The 20878-nt window shown below is 39.5% G+C and overlaps 1 protein-coding gene across 4 annotated transcripts in view; it reads left to right on the forward strand.

Annotated features, from left to right (window-relative positions):
• Window positions 1-2866: 2866 nt before the first annotated feature.
• Window positions 2867-20878, forward strand: part of TNFSF4 (TNF superfamily member 4) — a 32386-nt gene continuing 14374 nt past the window's right edge. For 2 of the 4 annotated variants that reach the window (XR_011467151.1, XM_005888157.2), the window contains exons 1-2: window positions 2867-3131; window positions 20357-20405. Coding sequence is in view for 3 of the 4 variants with exons in the window: in XM_005888157.2 (XP_005888219.2) it covers window positions 2976-3131; window positions 20357-20405 (205 nt within the window). In the remaining variant the exon portion in view is untranslated. Of the gene's footprint in view, window positions 3132-4574; window positions 4920-20356; window positions 20406-20878 lie in introns of those variants that run through there. The other 2 variants (XM_070384475.1, XM_070384476.1) reach the window with 2 other exon arrangements.

Below are 20878 nucleotides of genomic sequence, written 5' to 3' on the forward strand. Positions count from 1 at the left end.
CAAGGCTGATTTGCTCTGGCGGGTCTGTGTATTGGATCTTTGTGAAATGCTTTTAAAAAATTGCACACAGATTCAGGTGACATCAGTTCAGTTCAGTTCAGTCGCTCAGTCGTGTCTGACTCTTTGCGACCCCATGAATCGCAGCGCGCCAGGCCTCCCTGTCCATCACCAACTCCCGGAGTGCACCCAGACTCACATCCATCGAGTCAGTGATGCCATCCAGCCATCCCATCCTCTGTCGTCCCCTTCTCCTCTTGCCCCCAATCCCTCCCAGCATCAGAGTCTTTTCCAATGAGTCACTCTTCACATGAGGTAGCCAAAGTACTGGAGTTTCAGCTTTAGCATCATTCCTTCCAAAGAACACCCAGGGCTGATTTCTTTTAGGATGGACTGGTTTGATCTCCTTGCAGTCCAAGGGACTCTCAAGAGTCTCCTCCAACACCACAGTTCAAAAGCATCAATTTTTTGGCGCTCAGCTTTCTTCACAGTCCAACTCTCACATCCATACATGACTACTGGAAAAACCATAGCCTTGACTAGACAGATCTTTGTCGGCAAAATAATGTCTTTGCTTTTGAATATGCTATCTACATTGGTCATAACTTTCCTTCCAAGGAGTAAGTGTCTTAATTTCATGGCTGCAATTACCATCTGTAGTGATTTTGGTGACATACTTGACCTCTAAAAAACATGTCAACTTTGGAGATAGAGGAGTGTGTCCATCTGCCCAACACTGATCTCTGATTGATGGCTTCATTTGTTCCAAATGTTTAGACCAGCCTAATGATGAACTTTTGAAATGCTTTCATAATCTTGTCAAAAGTTCTTGCCCAGAACCCCCAACCCAGTTGCTATTTATCTTTCCATGTGTGTTTCTCCTCTTTCCACAAAGAATGTGAAAAAGTTGTGAGAATGTATTCAGTTTAAAAAGAAACAGTTAACTGTAAACATCATTTAAGTGTCAATAAAAAATTGTAAGTAGGTAAAACATGGCAGGTAGGAGATGGGAGGTGTGCCTCAGGTGTGCAGGCCCAAGTGTTGGTATAGTTGGTTTAACTTTCCTGGGACATCACCAAACTGGAAATTCATTCTGTTGCAGAGTTTTCATTGGTCTGTAAAGACAGTAATTTGTATATCAGTATTGTCCATTTTGCTTCATAGAAGCCAAGCTAACGTTAACAATGAGAAAACATGCTGCTTAGGCCACAAGGGTGAACTCTGTAAATATTTATTTTTTTATTTAAAAATATTTTTAATTTTCAGCCTTAATAGTTTTCACTATTTATTTTTCAGATGGTCTCTATTGTTTCCAACAGTTATATTAGGCTTTTTTGTTGTTGTTGTTGCTGTGGCTTTTCTAGTCAGTTTTTGAAATAGTTACCAATTTTAATGTTTATTTATTTAGAACTATTAACTACTACTCAAGAATTAGACTCTCATAGGAATAACTGTTTAGAATTAAGTTTAGATGGAACTTGACTTCCAGTTTTGGCTTGGAGTATGTAGTGTAGTGTCTTAGTCACCGCATAATTCAGACGAAAACTTAAAGACCAGTATGTTCTGCAAATGCAAGGTAAGATGATTATAATGAGGGTATCAATTCATATACTAATTGATTCAAACTGTTATTGTATTAATAAATGTACTTTCCATTTCCTATAAGCTGTTTCCCTTTTGATTGTGCCTCATAACCAATTTTCTATAAAAATAGGTTGCATATGACAGCTCATTTATTTTGTTGATATTAAAAAATTTTTCTCCCTTCCCTTCTTTAAATATCTGTTGAGCAGCTGTTGGGGAGCTCAGAGAGACATACTGGCCCGTGGAAGAGTTGTTGTATCTTAAACAGCCCCTTCCAGTGTACCTGTGCTGTCCAGTATAGCATAGCACTTACTGTGTACTCAGTAAATATCTATTAATTTGAACTTGCCATTATCAATAATTTTATCATTTATTTCATTTAATCATTCATTTCAGTGGTAAAGGGTAAGTAGTGCCTACTGGTAGGGTACTCTTACTTTCCAAATTCTAAGTCTACCCCTGGCCTCAAAGAAAGATACAACCTTCAAAGCTTATTTGAAGCTATTCATTTGTTCATTCACGCAAAAATTATGTATGAAGAAATGTAAAGTAGAGAAGAGGGGAAAAAGTCAGGATACTCTTCTGCTTCTTTCCTGCTATGCTTAAAATTAGTCATATAAGTATTTACTGAATTTGCCTCAAAGATGAAATGAGAAAAAGATAGTAGACTGTTTAGCACAGGGTCTGACACATTGTATATGCTCAGTATATACTAGTTTATTTATTATAATACCTTGAACTAAAACTAGAGGATCGCACTCCTTTATTCTGCATAATTTGCCATCCTATCTTCATCTTTTCTTTTTCTTTTTTTCACTTCAAGGATGGTCTTTGTGTGCCTTTTTTTCCTGAATCTGTAGAATGGGTTCTATGCTTAGTTACCCAATGAAGTTCAGGCAAGAACTTAAGCTAGAATTTTCCTTAAATTTCTTCTATGATTTAAGACACCTTGGGGAAGAGATAGGTGAGCTTCTACATCAACGGATGATGATTTTTATCTTTATCAAGTGACCCACAATTTGGTTACTGGTGCAATGAGAAATTAAGAAAATAGCACACTTTTATGACTGTCTTTTCACAGTCACTCAAATCAGAACTGGAATGCCACAAAAACAACTCCCTGTTAGCCCAGAGAAAAAAAAAGAAAGAAAGTAAAGGGGAAATTCAGATTAGTCACAAAGAAGTTCCCCCGCCTGCCTGCAAAAGCTGAAGCATTAAAACTGAGAGAGTCCTCTCTGCTCTTTCAATCGCCTCTTATCTCTGGCCCTGGGACCTCTGTGTGTCTTCTGATTGATACACCTTGTGTTGGCTTCATCTCCTTCTTTGTGGGGAAGAAGTCGGTTCTCCCTCAGGTTTCCCCCTGTCACGGTTTTCATCGTCCCTGCATCCAGATTATGAAGATGGAAGGGGTCCAACCCCTGGACGAGAATGTGGGAAATGTACCAGGCCGGAGATTCTTGAGGAACAAGCTATTGCTGGTGGCCTCCATAATTCAGGGGCTGGGGCTTCTCCTGTGTCTCACCTACATCTGTCTGCACTTCTATGCTCAGGTAAGATGCACCAACCAACATGTCCTTTCCTCCAGCTCAGGCTGATGGCAGCTCCAAATGTCACTTGGAAATAGTCTGACACCAAAATTGTTTTCCCTTTTCTGCTCAAATATTGTAAAATGTGGTCAAGCACCCTTGTGTCTCTCTTTTCCTTCCTTTTTTTCAGCAGTGGCCGTGGTGAGGCACAGTGGAGATAGGGCAGGGGCACTGCTTCTGAATTAATCTTTTTCTTTAAAACACAAAAATCCTGGTATTCTTTTGTGAACTATCACTTTGAAGCTTTGAGTCCCTGACATACCTACTTGGTTTATCTGTTCTGCTAGTAAGCGACTGATCAGGGAATTAATGTAAAAAGGAAATAATAAATTTTTTATTTCCTTTTTACATTATTATACTTTCTCATTGTATTCATAAACACCATAGACTCAAGGAGATATGCTTTCTGAAGAATGCTGAAGGTATCAATATTAAGTTCTTTTAAATAGCTAACCTGTATATATTTAAGAGCAGAGATATATATGTTCATGTCTGTATGTGCACATGGCTGAACGTTTATCCCAACAACTTAATCAGATATTGTTTTTCAGTCTTTCTCTACCAATCACAACTTACTGACATCACTTTGTCCAATACATTATGTAGTGGAGGATCATCATTTTAGTATTCCCTCCCACCCCTTAATGAAGAAATTCTTTCCATTTTTCCATCTCTTTATTCTGGTCCCGTTTACATTATTATTTTTTTCATAGTTGTTCATATATAAAAACATTATTAGCTTTTTAAGGATGTTCTTGACTGCAGGAGATTCCACTGAAAAAGAAAATAAATGTGTAGTGGCCTTGTGTTCCCTTGTTGGGGCTAGTCTGATAATTCTTGTTTGCCTGGTGGTTGCTCTTGGTTAGAAAAGACTCTCACTTGTATAGGTCAGACAATGAGAACTTTCATTTCTGATGGCCAGGTCAGAGACTGGGTACCTCAAATTAGATCAGGATAAGATGAGCAGAGTCCTAGAAGATGCCTGGGCTTGTCTCTGTCTACAGGAAACGGGTTTTCGGTTCCTGCAGTCTAATGGGGGTGCGGTCGTGATCACTGTCCCACAGAGGGTGCTCGTGTCTCCAAATTCCCGAAGGGTTCTAGTGTCATGCTCAAGTCTGCAGACCAGTGAGCACCCGAGCACACCCATACTGTCTTCATCACGCCACACATTTCCTTCTCTGCGCAGAACCCTTTGGGTGAAATTAGAGTAGGTGATTTTGGGGAGAGGGTGTCGGGGGAGGAGCAAAGTGTCCATGGCAGGATGCCCAAGACAAAGACCGGAATTAGGCTCTTCCGAGAAGAAAACAAAGAGAGTAACCCAAAATAGAACAGCTGAGTTTATTCACCAGGTCCGGGAGCCCTGAGACTGCTTTTTGAAACAACCGCAGTGTTACATATTTCCTTGCACTGTGGGATGATTAAAAAAAAAACAAAACAAAACAGAACAGATGGCCCCAGTCAAGTCTCAACAGTTAATTGCACTAGGGCTCAGAGAATGGGAGAGAGCAAAACATGAAACAGATACAGATGTGTAGCTAGCTGGTGGCAGGGGGCCACCCTGGAATATCAATACCCAGAGGAGGCAGAGGAGAGGGGTTCTTTCTAGCAAGTCACCCAGCAATTCTGTGCTAGATCGTGGAAGGACAGCTGAATGCTGGCTTCTAGGATACTGGAATTCACGGTGAGCTGATCTTTGGGAGAGAATTAGCTTTCTCTGGTCCTGGCACAGAAATGGAAGCAAAGATGGAAGAGGTACGTTTGAGCTGTTTGCTCAAAAAATGTCTTCTTATATACTCTAGATACAAAATTTTCTGTGGCTCAGATATTTGAAATTGTTCACTTGACATTAATTATTTTCTCATTTCTCACTAGACTGTTTTAGCTAACACAGTTTCTTATACTATTAAGGAGACCCAAGGCAGCACGATGTGTCCTTAATCGTAATCTCATACACTTTGTTAAGGGAAAAAATAGCTTAGAGAGGTCATGTGTGTTTTTCCCAGAACTTGATCGGTCATGGTGGCAGCAGTGTGTAGAGGAGAGAGACTGAGAGAAAAGGGTATAAAGTAACTGCTGAAGAAGGAACATAGACTAGGAGGTTTTCTAAATTCATGGGTAAGATTGTTTTGGATTTTGGTTGAAGGATAGATAGGTGGGGATGCCTATCAAAGCTCTACTTTTATAAGACATTGTATTACAGTGATCTATAGAGGAGATGAAATAGAGCTGAAATACTCATCATTTACCTAGTTAAATTGGATCTCTTTTATTGTAGGAGAAAGATATTTGGGCAATAATCATGATTTTTCCTCATTTCTTAGATTTAATTTTTAACTTCATAAAAATTTTCCTGTGTGGATGACTCTGTGAAAAAAAAAAAAGATATGTAACTGTTAAACTCCATTTGGCAGTCAGCCTTCCTTTCAATCAAGTTTATTTAGTAATCTTTGTTTTCTTACCACTTGGTTAAGTTTTACTATGTGAAAAGCAGAAGTTTTTGTTTTTGAGATGGCAGATAAAAAGACCTTACCCACTCCTTATATAATTCACTTCCCTCTTTGGACCCTGATTTTCTCATCTGAAAAATGAGGCAGTTGGATCAAATGGTCAGAAATATCTCTTCCAGGTCAATATCCTGTGAATACTCATAAAATGGGTATGAGGATCTGAGAAATACAAATCTAAGTGAACAGATTTTTGTGCCTAAGCTTATAGAAACCCTGGTTCCTAAGAAGGGACTGGAGGAAATCAGATTTGTACATATACATGTAATCTGTATTTATTCATATACTATGCACATTTCTAAATAACTTATTCTGGATTAGCAAAATACCTTATTTAGAAAGGGGAAAGAAATAGACACTAGAATAATATCCATGATGCAAGTTACAAAATTGAGTCACAAAAACCAATACAATTATTGGGGCTGCCGCTTAAAGTATCAGGCTTCCAGGCTTCCCTGTAACTTCAGCTGGGAATGATGGCAGAAAAAAGCTGATGTATAAGGTGAGAAGCTTTTGTAAATTATACCCATGTATCTCAGAGCTATTGAAGCTGGGCTCTTCCAAGATCTGTATCAGAGCACTTGAAAGATGTGCTTTTAGTGATTATTTGTCAGCAAATCCCACCCACAGTTAAAAGTTTATATTCTTACCGCTTTTATTCCTGGAGAAGACAGAAAGGGAGGTCATTGAGCTGACCAGTTCTGTATCAACAATGGCCAGAGTTAGAATTCAGTTTCTTGGTGAAGTTTCAGACTATAACTTGGACTTTATATCCTTTAGAAAGAATAAGAGGCATTTTTGCTTAAAAATTTTTGTCTCAGATTTTAGGTCAAATTAAATGTGTCCCCATGTGATTTTAACAAGTTTTTAAAGACATTTTTAATGATAGACATGGAAATAAATAATTTTCAGTGCAATTGAATTTGCATTTTATAAGCAGTTTTATGGGCTTCCCTGATAGCTCAGTTGGTAAAGAATCTGCCTGCAATGCGGGAGACCCCGGTTCAATTCCTGGGTTGGGACGATCCCCTGGAGAAGAGATAGGCTACCCACTCCAGTATTCTTGGGCCTCAGAAGCCTGGCACAATGTAGTCCACAGAGTTGCAAAGAGTCAGACGTGACTGAGCGATTGAACTCAACTGAAGCAATTTTATGGGCTTCCCTGGTGGTTGAGATGGTAAAGAATCTGCCTAAATACAATACAGGAGGTCCAGGTTCGATCCCTGGTTGGAAAAATCCCCCTGGAGGAGGGAATGGCAATTTTATGGGAATTAAAAAGAAACACCTGAAGTATTGAACTGATTTGTCATTAAGTATTTTGAGGCTCTTAAAGGAGATACTACTGAAAATGTATAGACTTATTAGGTTGAACAGACATTAGACACAGTCCACTTGCAGATAGGAAAACAGAAACTCAGGGAGGATAGAAGCTGGAGAAGGAGGTGATGCTTCAGCTGATATTAGGAGTAGAGGGACTTCCTGGTGGTCCGGTGGTTAAGACTTTGCCTCCCAATGTAGCGGGTGCAGGTTTGATCCCTGGTCGGGGAACTAGGATCCCACATACCTTGGGGCCAAAAAACCAAAACATAAAGCAAAGACAGTCTTGTAATAAATTCAGTAGAGACAAAAAATGATCCACATCAAAAAGTCTTAAAAAATAGTAGAAATTCTTTAAATAGACAAGAGGAATGATGGTGGCTGGGTAGGGGCAGAAGGCTTTCTAGGTAAAAAGGCAAGTTGTTCAGAATGGTTGCAGGTGAGTGTTCATTGGAGAAAGTGGACGAAGATAAAGTTGAAAATCTAGGTGGAGACAGGACACAAAGGGTCTTGTGACGTGTGCTAAGGGAACAAACGGCATTCCATTCTGTATAAAAGAAAATACAGGAAAAATTACCCAAGTTGTTGCTTCTCCAGATTTCACTTCTTTTGCATGGTCTGCTGCTGCTGCTAAGTCACTTCAGTCGTGTCCAACTCTGTGCGACCCCATAGACGGCAGCCCAGCAGGCTCCCCCGTCCCTGGGATTCTCCAGGCAAGAACACTGGAGTGGGTTGCCATTTCCTTCTCCGATGCATGAAAGTGAAAAGTGAAAGTGAAGTTGCTCAGTCGTGTCAGACTCTTTGCGACCCCAGGGACTGCAGCCCACCAGGCTCCTCCATCCATGGGATTTTCCAGGCAAGAGTACTGGAGTGGGTCGCCAGTGCCTTCTCCGCTTACATGGTCTACATGCAGGCAAATACAGAAAATGTGTCTCATCTCACGTAGCGCTAGGGGGCACCACAGTAAAACTAACAGTTCTCAAATAACTTTTAAAGAGAACCCACTCTTTTTTTTTTTTTCCTGAGGAGTTAAGATTAGAACACTTTTCTCAAGAAGCCAAGTGCTCATCCATGTGTAAGAGGATGGACAATATCAGGAGCACCTAATATTGTTCACTGTTTATGCAGTGATGATATTTTCTACAAGAAAAATTTAGATATCGGTTCTGACCCAAGTACCCAAAATAGGACAGAGATTGGACAGGAATCATGCTGGAAAATGTCAAGTATATACACATGAATAGAAACAAATGCACAGACTCAGAGGAGAGATGTAAAGTGAGCAGAGAGGCTCTTGGTATAGACCTTGGAATATAACCTCCCTATTCCTCTGACATCAGCTCCTAGCTGCTAGCCCTGAGTAGACCTAGCCTTGCCTAATGCCTGACCACATTGCCCTTCCAATTCTGTTTCTTTTAATAGAAATTATTTCTGTATCCCTCACTCTCAGAGAACCCGCAGGTTCCCACCCACTTCAGGAATTTTGCATTCATGGCTAATGAATGTTAATCTTCTGGGACCATTTAGGTTGAGGGAGCCATGTACAGTATTCAGTTCAGTTCAGTTCAGTTCAGTCGCTCAGTCGTGTCCGACTCTTTGTGACCCCAGGGACTGCAGCACGCCAGACTTCTCTGTCTATCACCAACTCCCAGAGTTTACTCAAACTCACGTCCATTGAGTCGGTGATGCCATCCAACCATCTCATCCTATGTCATCCCCTTCTCCTCCCGCCTTCAGTCTTTCCCAGCATCAGGGTCTTTTCAAATGAGTCAGTTATTCGCATCAGGTGGCCAAACTATTGGGAGTTTCAGCTTTAGCATCAGTCCTTCCAATGAATATTCAGGACTAATTTCCTTTATGATGGACTGGTTTGATCTCCTTGCAGTCCAAGGGACTCTCAAGAGTCTCCTTCAACACCACAGTTCAAAAGCATCAATTCTTTGGCACTCAGCTTTCTTTATAGTCCAACTCTCACATCCATACATGACTACTGGAAAAACCATAGCTTTGATTAGATGGGCCTTTGTTGGCAAAGTAATGTCTCTGCTTTTTAATATGCTGTCTAGGTTGGTCATAACTTTTCTTCCAAGGAGCAAGTGTCTTAATTTCATGGCTACAGTCACCATCTGCAGTGATTTTGGAGCCCCAAAAGTTAAAAATCTGTCACTGTTTTCATTGTTTCCCATCTGTTTGCCATGAAGTAATGGGACCAGGTACCATGATCTTCATTTTCTGAATGTTGAGTTTTAAGCCAACTTTTTCACTCTCCTCTTTCACTTTCATCAAGAGGCTCTTTAGTTCTTCTTTGCTTTCTTCCATAAGGGTGGTGTCATCTGCATATCTGAGGTTATTGATATTTCTCCCGGCAATCTTGATTCCAGCTTGTGCTTCATCCAGTCCAGCATTTCTCATGGTGTACTCTGCATATAAGTTAAATATGCAGGGTGACAATATACAGCTTTGATGTACTCCTTTCCCAATTTGGAACCAGTCTGTTGTTCCACATCTGGTTCTAACTGTTGTTTCTTGACCTGCATACAGATTTCTCAGGAGGCAGGTACAGTGTTGTTATTCCTATTTAGGAAATGAAAGGATAGCAGCTGAATAGCAAAGTAGAAAGGTTGTTTCTCATAGTCACAGATAAAATATATGGTAGTGTTGGGATGGAATTGGATTCCCCAATATCTCATGGCTTGTGTGTTTTGTTTGTAGCTAAATGAAGGAATTAAAACACTTTTTATAAAAAAATGCAACATATCTTCTCAAAATTTTAGGGAAGTCATTGAGGTATAGGAGAGAATACATTGGATCAGGAACTAGAAGATTCAGTCCAGTGTTTTAGCTTTGTGACTCTGGGTAAATTCCCTGAAATTCCCCAAGTATCAATGTAATCATCTCCAAAACTGGAATTTGATTATTGTGAGGAACAAATCTGTTACAGAGCTTTGTGAATGTTAAATTTACTATTATTTATAAACATGCTTCTATAAGCATAACACCCACTAAAATGTTTACCTTGTAGCACACATGCAATGCCATAACTCAGATCTCAGAAAGCATATCATAGGTAGGGTCAACCTTAACTTCATGAATTTGGCTTTCCTACTGTAATTTTTAAGATTAAGAAAAACCCCTTGAAATAATTTTAGTTTATTTGAATTTAGATGTCTAATTAAGATGGCCATGGCTGTATTAGCAAAGTAAAAATGAAGGGGAGAATTTATGAGCATATAAAATATTATCAGGTTAGTGTCTGAAAGTGGCTCAGAAATCTAAAATGACACACTTAGAACACATGGCCCAGATGGGTTCCAGCTCCCCTTATATTAATGTAGTTCATCCAATTCTCTAATAACTTGGTTGCCAAGTAAGGCAAGTTTGATGTGTTATTAATTTGTATAAATTTGTCTCGCTTTGATGACATTGAAAATGCTAGTTAAGAACACACTCTGACAGAAAGAGCAGCAAGTAGACCCAAACTTTAGTTCTTCCAGTACTAATTGAATAAGGGCTATGGATAGAAAGCTTCACTCCTAGGATGTTATATAGGTGGGTATCTGGGGGGATGAGTGTAAATGATATACCCTCCGGCTGGGCTGTCCTGTAGGTCACATAGCATGAGCCTACAGAACCTAAGATCAAAATGAAAATGACAATTAACATTGCAAAAAATTATAAGCATCAAAATAGTCACCAAGGGAAATTATAAAATCTTTACTGGGTTATAAAAGAAGTCGTAAAAGACATGTTTTACTGCTCAGTAATGTAAAGTATATTTTGAGTTAGCAGTGTGTTGGGTGGTTAATGTTTTTAATTTCCAAGGCCTGTAAAATTCTTAATCTGGCCCTGAATGTGGTATGATGAAGGCTGGAAACCCAGCTCTTTTTAGGGAGAGGTTGACAGGCATCACTCCTGGTGCTACTTGCAATACCATCTCTGGTTTTGTGATCTTGTCCCTGCATTGTCCTTACTTCTTCACTCTGACCTTGGATGGTGATAGATATTCGTAGGCAGTTTTACAATGAGGAAATCTGAGGCATAGAGACTTGTCTAGGTCAATATAGGAAGGTCTGGTTATAAATCAGGACTAGGTTTAAATTCTAGTCCTGTCTCTTTCCATTACACCTGGCCAAGACTCCGTAGCTCTAAGCTGTAAGCATTTTACCTGGCTGTTTTAAAATTTTTTCCTTTCCTGACATTAATTGCTTATGTAGAAAAACTGGGGGAAGATTTATAACCTGGAATCAAAGGGAGAAAGATTCTTTTAAAAAAAGAATCTCCTGCCACAAATTCAAATAACACAATCAATGAAGCTTTAACAAATGTGTGATACCTTATAGGTTAGTATGATAAAACAAATCATTGCCATGTATGATTCATTCATAGAAGAGAAAGGGGACTGGGATTGGGGCATTGGCTCAGTCATTTATCCACTCCAAGCTCTACTTTTTTTTTTTAAACAGGAGATGAGACTATATAATCTCCATGGGCCTTTATAGTTCTGTCAGACTGATTTGAAGAATTATTTTAATGTTGTAAGTGTGATTTTACACTATATGCAAATATCTTTTCAACCAGGGTGGCACTGCAAATTTGGTGGCTTAAAAGAAATGTAACCTTTCACAGTTTTGGAGGATAAGTATTCAAAGTCAGTGTGTCAGCAGTACCCTGCTGTGTCTGAAGGCCATAGGGAAGAATCCTCCAGGATCCTTCTGTGCCTCTTTCTAGCTTCTGAGGGCTCCCAGCAATCCTAAGCGTTCCCTGGCTTGATAGTACTGGGTAACCTAGTTGAATACAGCTCTTCAGTAAGAATTTCACAGAGGGCTAGATTCAATAGCTAGTTTCTTGATTGGGATTATAAAGCGAGCATACTTTGATTTTTGCATCAGGTGCTTCATTTCTCTTCCATTATTTAGCAGGAAGGCTTTAGTTTAAAATGTCATTATCATTATTGTTATTGCCACCACCATCATCGCTCCACTGCTGTTCTGTGATGATTTTTACTAGTCACCAGTCTTAGTTCACACCATAATGTAGCTTGAGGATTATTTAGCTTTACTGCAAATGAGGCTAAGAGCCTCATTGCATAAACAATACAAAAGATACTCATGATTCTTTATTAACTATCAGAGGGAGCCACTTGGGGAGAAAACCTGTTCTTTTGTTACGGCTGAGGGATTTATTATCGTGTATTATTGTGTTGAAAAGATCTTGGGTTCAAACGATCTTCTTATCCACCAATAGTTTGGTTTTTTTCTTTTGAATGTTATGATTTTCCTAATCTCTGGTATTGAAAAAGTCCTTAGATAGTCCCCATTCCACTCTGCTTATTCAACCATCTTAATTGAGAGTTAAAAAATGAGGACATAAAAATAAGGAAATTCAAAACTGAGAAAAGGAAGGACTTGTTCTGGCTTACGACCAGACCTGAGTGTTCCATTCCCAGCCCAATGCCTGGTCCATTTCTACTAGGTTGCCTTTCCAAGGCAACAGTGCCTACTCTTTTATACGGCCAATGAGATGGGGAATGAGTAACTTCAGATAGAAAGATACTGATCATAATAATTGTGCTATCCCCTTTGTACTCAAGGATGAATGGGGCAGTTTAAAAAAAACCTCGAGCCACATATGGTTTTGGCTAGTGTCCCCTGGAAGAGGGCATGGCAACCCACTCCAGTATTTTTGCCTGGAGATTTTCCATGGACAGAGGAGCCTAATGGGGTACAGTTCATGGGGTTGCAAAGAGTTGTACATGACTGAGTGACTATGCATAGCACAGAGCAAGTGTCAGGGTACAGTCTAAGAGACTCAGTAACCATTTATTTATAAATGCCATTATGTTTAAGGCATTGTAAGATTTATGATAATGCAGTGGGTACCTTGTAAGCCAACTTTTCCAGTTGCTTTGCTGCTGCTGCTGCTGCTGAGTCGCTTCAGTTGTGTCCGACTCTGTGTAGCTCTACGGACTGCAGCCTGCCAGGCTCCTCTGTCCATGGGATTCTCTAGGCGAGAGTATTAGAGTGGGTTGCCGTGCCTTCCTCCAGGGGATCTTCTCGACCCAGGGATCCAACCTAGGTCTCCTGCATTGGAGGCAGATTCTTTACTGCTGAGCCACCAAGGTAAAGACTAGGATATTTTGAAAATTACCTGATTCCCAAGGTGAGGAAGGGAGTTGTTTCTTTTTTTTCAATTTAATTTTTTAAAATTGAGGTATAGTCAATGTACAAGATTATGTAAGTTTTTTCAGGTGTATGATAGTGATTCACAATTTTTAAAGATTGTATTTCATTAATTGTTATTATAAAATGTTGGTTTTACTCCTTGTATTGTACGGTACATGCTAGTAGCTTATTTTACACATGGTAGTTTGTACTTTACAGTTCCTACTTCCCTCTCCTCTCACTGGTAACCAGTTTTTTGTTCTCTATATTTGTGAGTCTGTTTCTTTTTTTTTTGTTATATTCACTATTCTATGGGAGTTCTTAGAAATGTTTTGGCAGACCCCTCTGTTAGTGTACTTGAGGAATTTACAAGCAAATGTGGAAAGGGAAACCCAGATAAAAGAAAATCTTCCCCTTGAGGATATGCAGAATTGCAAATCACAAAATTTTGAAGGTGCGTTCATGTCACATGGATGCTTTTGGTTCATTTGGTTGTTTTTCTGAATACCTGATACTCCTTTTAGCGATCCATTAATTGCTAAGCGTTTGGGACAGTGAAACCACAGTTCCTGTTCTCTGAGATAGAGAGGAGAGGGTCAGTAAGTAGAGGCTGGCCATTACTAAATAAATTTGACAAGAAAAATGCAAGTGGTTAGAGAGAGGGGGCTATATTAGAATATCACATGGGCTGTGTAGTAGAGAGTATAGTAAGAATTTAAAAAGAGGGATTACAGCAAAAAGGTGCTGGCAGCCATGGTGAAGGGTGGTGATAGAGAAAAGAAAGTCTCGAATGACATTTAAAATGGCTTTTCTTTGTGTTCTTTCATCTTAATAGACTCTTTATTCAACATGATTTTCAAAGTCACACATCTTCATGTCTAAGAAATATCACTTTGAGGATAAACTCCTGATTATGGAAGACTGGTCAAATAACCAGTTTTTGTTCATTTCTATTCCTTTCTCTGAGTTGGATTCTGAACTTTCCTGATCAGAAGTCGGGGCCCTACTCTTTGTAAGGGAGTTTCCATCGAGTATACACTAAATCCACCAGGAGAAGAGTCTGCCTTCCCAACCCACTGTAATGGGTAAATATGGAAAATTCCATCTTCCTCTTCGGAGGCTCATTCAGAAACACCCTCAGAGCCTATAAGACTTTGCTTTCACAATCTCTCAGGTCTTCTCTGATTGACGTGAAGCCCATTGCTGGGGGAGGAGACATTCATATCCCTGTGAAGGTTGCATGCTGAACCACGATTCCCATCGCATATCTGTTTCTGCACTGTCCTCCACTGACTCACATCTCATCCCACTCCAACCTGGGATCTTGACTGATAGCAAGTGAGGAAGGGCAAGGCCCACATAGTGAATGCAGAGCCCACTTCCTGGTTTCACATTTGATGAGTATCATTCCCTCCTGCCACAGATACACCCCCTCCAGGACAAATGCCACATGAGTATAAGGCAGCCTCATGCCACATCCCAGTGAGTCAGAATAAGAAATTCACACATTCTAGAGATGAGCTCATGAAGCAAGCAGCACCTTTTGGGGAACATGGTACAGGCTGCTGGATAAATGCTGTATATCAGACATTTCCCATCTTTGTTCTCAGATAGTTCAGTGTTTCAGGTACTGAGAGAGGTCAGGAAAAAGGACATTATTCTGACTCTTCTTTGCATCACCTACTTGCTGCCTACTTTATTTGTCCTGCTGCCCCTTGCCAGAACAGATGCGTCTAATTAGAGTCCAGCTAATGGCTTTGTCAACCTGAACTATACAAACAACCTTGGAGAGTTGACTAAAGAGCTCTTTTCTGAAGAATGTTTAGATACTTTGAGATACATCTGAGTATTTTGACAACTATCAAAAACCTAATCTTTTAATCTTGTTTAGAGTTTAAAATTAAAAATAAATTAATCTTGAACTCTCAGAAAAATGTTTTCATAGGGGTTTTTTACTCTTAAGATAGAATAGAATAAAGAGAAAGGATGTTATCATGAACTTGAGGTTCAATCAAACTCAAGTTAATACCTGTTTATTCCTGAGCAAGTTCTTAACAACACTGATTCTCATTTCTTTCTATCTATAAAACATGAATAATTATTATTTCTGCTTAATGGTATTATTTTGAAAGCAAAAGTTAATGAGTTTCAGAAAGAGTAATGCACTGCATGGCGTGTTTTAAGTTCTGAGTAAGTTTTTACCGTTTTTCTTGAATATACCAAAAATGGTCTAATTTCTAGACCCTTCCTCTAGGCAGTGCCTTTGGATTCTCTGGGTCCTCTTTCTCTTTCAAGGCCTAAGCCCACATCTTTCCTCCTTGAGCTGCCAAAGCCTGCAGTGGTTTTTTCTGTTCTCTGGAACCTTGTGGCATAAATTGCCTATTGGTCTTTACCAGTGGTTTTATGTGGAGGAATTATCTCCCCAATTGACATACAAGTTTGTCAAAACTAAGGACTGTGTATTCTTTCCCTTTGTGTTCTTAGAGTTGAATGTAATATCTGCCAAATAGTAGGTACTCAATAGTTATCAATGCTATTTCAAGTCACCAGTAATATGACAATCATCTAATCTATTCAATCAACTATTAAATAATACTGATAGTTGAGCACCAGCTTTAGGACAGGCATGATTTTTGCCAAGGGAATGGTTGAAGATATATTTTCTGGATTTGGACCTTTAGGAGTTCACAGTAGAGTGTAGTAATTCTCAAATCTTGAACCTTGGGTGTTTGTAAAAATGAGATTACTGCGTCCATCTAGACCTTTTGAATCAGAATCTTTATGAATAAACTGGAAGTCTACACATTTTTACAGATTTCCCAGGTGACTCTAATGTAAAGGATAACTCTGGACCAGCTGAACTTCAGTTGCATCATCAGCTGCTCCTAGACAGGGCATACACATTACTCAGGCAGTTGGTCAGATAGCCCATGTATCAGCTGCCTCTGAGTACTCTGTGTTCTTGGCTCTATTTATGACAGCCCGCAAGCCTAGGAGGGAAGCCTAAACTTTTGGATTCCCATGATGAGCTCATCATGAGACCATCACCCTGCCAATCTGCTGTGCATGATCACATCTTCCTTCCTCCAACTTGGCACTAAAGTGGACACAAGGAATGGACTATTAGTAAAATCTTCAAAGAAATTTCCCTCCACTTTAAATTTGCATGAGGAGAAGAAAAACTGTTGTTGTGTGAAACAATGAAAGTTGTTCTGGGTTCCAGGGGGCTGGAGTTGAATCCCTTTCCTTCTGTGGGTCTCATTTTCTTCATCTGTAGAATAGTGTTCTGTTGGAAGATGACTTCTTTTATACTCATGCTTCTGAGGCCATCTCACTGAAACTTCAGGACTGTACTTTGATCCTGGTGTACTGACTTACAAGAATTTCTAGTCCCCTTTGAAGATAGTATGAGCTCTTCAGACTTTGCAGATTGAAGAAACTTTGTTCTGTAGCTTGTCCTTACATGAAAGTCCTTTGGGATCTTTGATATAGTCCATTTTTTTCTATTATCTGGTGAAGATATGAGGATTTTTATTTTCTTGATATATATATATATATAAAACTATGCCTGTGGGTAAAATTAATATTATCTGATTTTTTTTTTCTGGTAATTTTTCTTATAAAGCCAGAATCATTTTGTGGTGTTCTTCTGGGCTACAAAGAGCTGGTATTTTAGGGATTTGGTTGTACTTCCTTTCTTTTTTATTAGTTCTCTCATTCTGTAGTCATATATAAAGCTAAATTAGTGTTATATAGGCTAAATTAAGAACATGACATGGATCTTGTCTCCCATGAGCATCCAAGAATAATAGCTGACATTTATCAGCTCCTTACAGTGTTACAGGTCAGGTGCTAAAAATTTACGTATGTGATCTCATTCACAACAACCTTCTGAGATACTGGGTTTACTCTTTCCATTTTATAGATGAAGGAGCTAAAAGTCAGCAAAGTAATGACATTTTCCCAAGAGCACACAGCTAGGTAGTCTTGCAGCGGAGAGGAGACATGTATCTGGTGGTGGTAGAATGAAAATCAGTAGAGTGATTTAAGTTTTTTTCTTACATCAGGGTTCACTCTTGGTATTATACATTTTATGGATTTTAACAAATGAACAATAACATGTACCCACCATTAGAGTATAGTGTAGAATAGTTTCACTGCTCTAAAAATCTTCTATCTTCACCTATTCATCTCTCCCTCCTGCCTCACCCCTGGCAACCACTGCTCTTGAACTGTCTCTGTAGTCTTGCCTTTTCCAAAACATCACACATTTGAAATCATACATTATGTAGTCTTTTCAGATTGTCTTCTTTTATTTAGTAATATACATTTAAACTGTGTCCATGTCTTTCCGTGGCTTGAAAGCTCATTTCTTTTTAACACTGAGTGTTACTCCATTGTTTGGATATATCACAGTCTGTTTATCCATTCAACCTACAGAGGGATATCTTGATTGCTTTTCCTTGACAAGTTTTAACAATAAGAAACAAAGCTATTATAAACATCCATGTGAATAGAGTAATTTTTAAGTACTTGCTATGGGAGACCAGAAGCCAGGGATTTGATTTAGGCCTTGAAGTTGATATTTTCATGGGTAGACATAGATGAAGGGACATTCTTGGTGGAGAGAACAAAGGAAGCAAGTATTTTTTTAATGCTTACCACGTGCCAGGCAAACTCCTGAGTATTTTCACATATGTTAACTTATTTGAGCTTTACAGTCATCTCCTTGAGCATTCCAATAATAATATTCCTTATTTTTACAGACGTGAAAGCTAAAGCTCAGAAGTGGTATATAACATCCAAATTCAACAGAACTAGAGAAGTTACAATTTGAACAAAATTTTATTTCCAGGCCTGCACCCTCTTGTTTTGTCCTACCAGGCTTTATTTAAAGGATTAGAGGAAATAGTTGATTAGAGCATAAAGCACAGAAAGGATATAGGTAGCAGTAATGCTTGACAAGGAGGTTGGCACCAGGCCATAGAAGGCCTTGAAGTGGGCACTGTGGGGGTATTTCTGGGCAGTGGGGTAGTCAGCATGAAGTAATCAGGTTTGGAGGATGAAGGGCAAGGTTGTGGAAGGTCATGGAACAAGAGAAAGAATCATCTTATTTCACAAAATGGCCAAGGCCTGGTGGTGTTGACGCTAGGAAGATGAGAAAATGTGAATTTCTAATCCTGGGTAACCTTCAGGAGGAAAGGAAGCCTGGGGTCAAGTGAATCTACCTAAAACAGGAAGTCCTATGTACTTTCCTTGCTGCCTGTCAGCATCTTGGTCTCAGAATGTCTTCTTGATCATTACCGCTCTGACTTCTCCATCACAGTATTTCAGAACATTGGGAAATGTCATTGTTTTGCAGGAACCTTACGGAAAGTTTACACAGTCAGTCAAATAATCAGATCATGAGGACTTTTAAGTCAGAGAGTTTGACGTAAATTTGGGATGAAGAGGCTTCCTGTTTCTCTCTTTCATTGAAATTGGTGTAGGGTTGCAACTTTTAAAATTTAAATCGTTAACAGTGGTAAAAGGGATGTCTCTGATCTTTGAGGAATTTCTAAAGATGGAAAAAACTGACACCCAGAGGTTATGCAACTTGCCTGAGTACTTGCCTGGCTGGTGTTAGGACCAGGTTGCTGCATGCTGAGCGCTGTGCTCTTTGTGCAGCTGCACAGGCTGTTTCTAACTTCAACAAGGTGGCCAAGAGACCAGCCTGCCCGGAGAGCAGTAGGGGCATTCATTTACCCAGGGAATTATGGTGTTTGGGTAATGTACCTTTTGAGAGGCCTTCTTCTAGAACATCGCTTTAAGCATGAAGGACACTAGTCCAGTCTCACAAACAGTCCACAGAGGGGAGAGAGCCAAAGACTGTCGTCCTGAGTCAGCACCTCTCTGTGTGCTCACCACTGACTAATATTGCTCTAGGGGCCCAGCCACTGGCAGGGCTCAGCCAGGCTCTCCCTTCTTCCTACACCGCCTGTTGGTTTCAGCTTGATGAGGCTTGTGACTTTACGTACAAGGGAAGTAGGGGATTCTTCATCCGCGTGGGCAGGCCCCAGTGGACTCCGTTTGACTGCTGCTATGAGTGTGCCAGAAAAGTGGGAAGCAGGGACTCCACACCCCAGAGCATGAAAACAAATTCCTCCCCAGACCTTTGATCCGGACATCTTGCCAAAAATAACCTGGTGGGAGGAGCTGCTGTTCTCTGCAGGCACAATAGGTGGTAGGTTTTTCTGTTTGTTTGTTAGTTTCTATTTCCCTTCTTAGTAGGTAATGTAAAATTTTAAAAATACAAGAAAGTAAGCCATGGAAAATACATGTGCCTCCCACTCCTGTCCTCAGGCTTCTAGTTCCTTTCTCCAGAGGCAGCGCTTTATTCTTCTAGATAAATTCTGTGCCCTCACAAAAACTTTTTTTTCTTTGAACACAAATGGAAATGTACTTTATTCTCCCCTTTGCTTTGGCTTTTTTCACTTAATATATTTTGGAGTTTGCCCCATATTGAAGTTTGTTCTTTTAACCACCAAATTTCCACAGATGTTTTATCTATTAACTTTTCTTTCTTTGTTGCTTTACTTCTTTCTTGCTTTCGAGTTCAAGTTAGGTTTTACACACGACTAAAGAGTAGAGAAAGATCCAACATTTAAAAAATTTACACACAGATCTACTCATCTCTGAAGGGTTTGAAGAGTTTTTATTGCCTGTGGGCCCTGAAGGTAGGACACTCTTAATCCTGTTTTACAGTGAAAAAGAGAGCAGCCAGGAGGCTCCCAGACTTCACTCCTAGTCCATTCTGGGAGTCTGTGACCATGAAGGATTGACTGGTCACAACCTTGTCCATGAAGAATCTCTATGACTGAATGGGTTTCTTAACAAGATAACTTTTAAGTGCTCTATTATCTAAAATGGGAAATTGGGGCTCAGGGAGCCAAAATAATATACCAAGGAAGAGTTTGGCAAGTGAGGACAGATCTTACTTAGATGCTTGCATGAAAGAGCAGAAGACTCCTAACTTACCTTATGAAATGTTACAGAAAAGCAATGGGGGCAGGCGGAAGGCTGCGTCTAACTCACATAGAAAAAGGCAAGTCTCTTCTCAAGTCAGTCCCTTTACCTGCTGCATTTCTGCTTCATAGGATGGATGTGACTCGTCAATTCTACTTGTTCATTTTTTTTCCCTAAAAATATATCCTTTTTCTTTCTTTAGGTGCCATCTCAGTACCCTCCAATCCAGAGTATCAGAGTACAATTTACCAGTAAGTATTGTCAAAAGTTTAGTTGGTTCATAGTTTTAAAAGAATCTTCTCTCCAGCTTCTTAATTTCCCCTAGAACATAAGATCTCTCCATTTTCTTAGGGAAACATTAAATCCTGAAATTTTTGGGGCCTGCATATTATTTTCATTAAGGTCAAAGAAGAAAAGGGGAGTAATTAGTTAACAGATAAGTGCTTGTCACTATACAGATTACATTATATTCCTCACTTAATCCTCCTAGGAACCCTTTGAGTAGAAATTACTCTCACTTTTTTTAGGTAAGAAAACGAAGGCTTCTTACAAGTCTGTCTGGCTGTAAGATATGTCATTCCCCAGTAATTCTATTACAGGACAAAATTTTACCTTAATGAGAGTTGGGGGACTTAAAGGCAATGTGATAACTCTAACAAGAGAACATTATTTGGATCCAAGATTAATACTAGGACAACCACCAGTGGTTTATGTATGGATATTC

The sequence above is a fragment of the Bos mutus genome, chromosome 16 (assembly GCF_027580195.1).
Source record: "Bos mutus isolate GX-2022 chromosome 16, NWIPB_WYAK_1.1, whole genome shotgun sequence".
NCBI lineage: Eukaryota > Metazoa > Chordata > Mammalia > Artiodactyla > Bovidae > Bos > Bos mutus.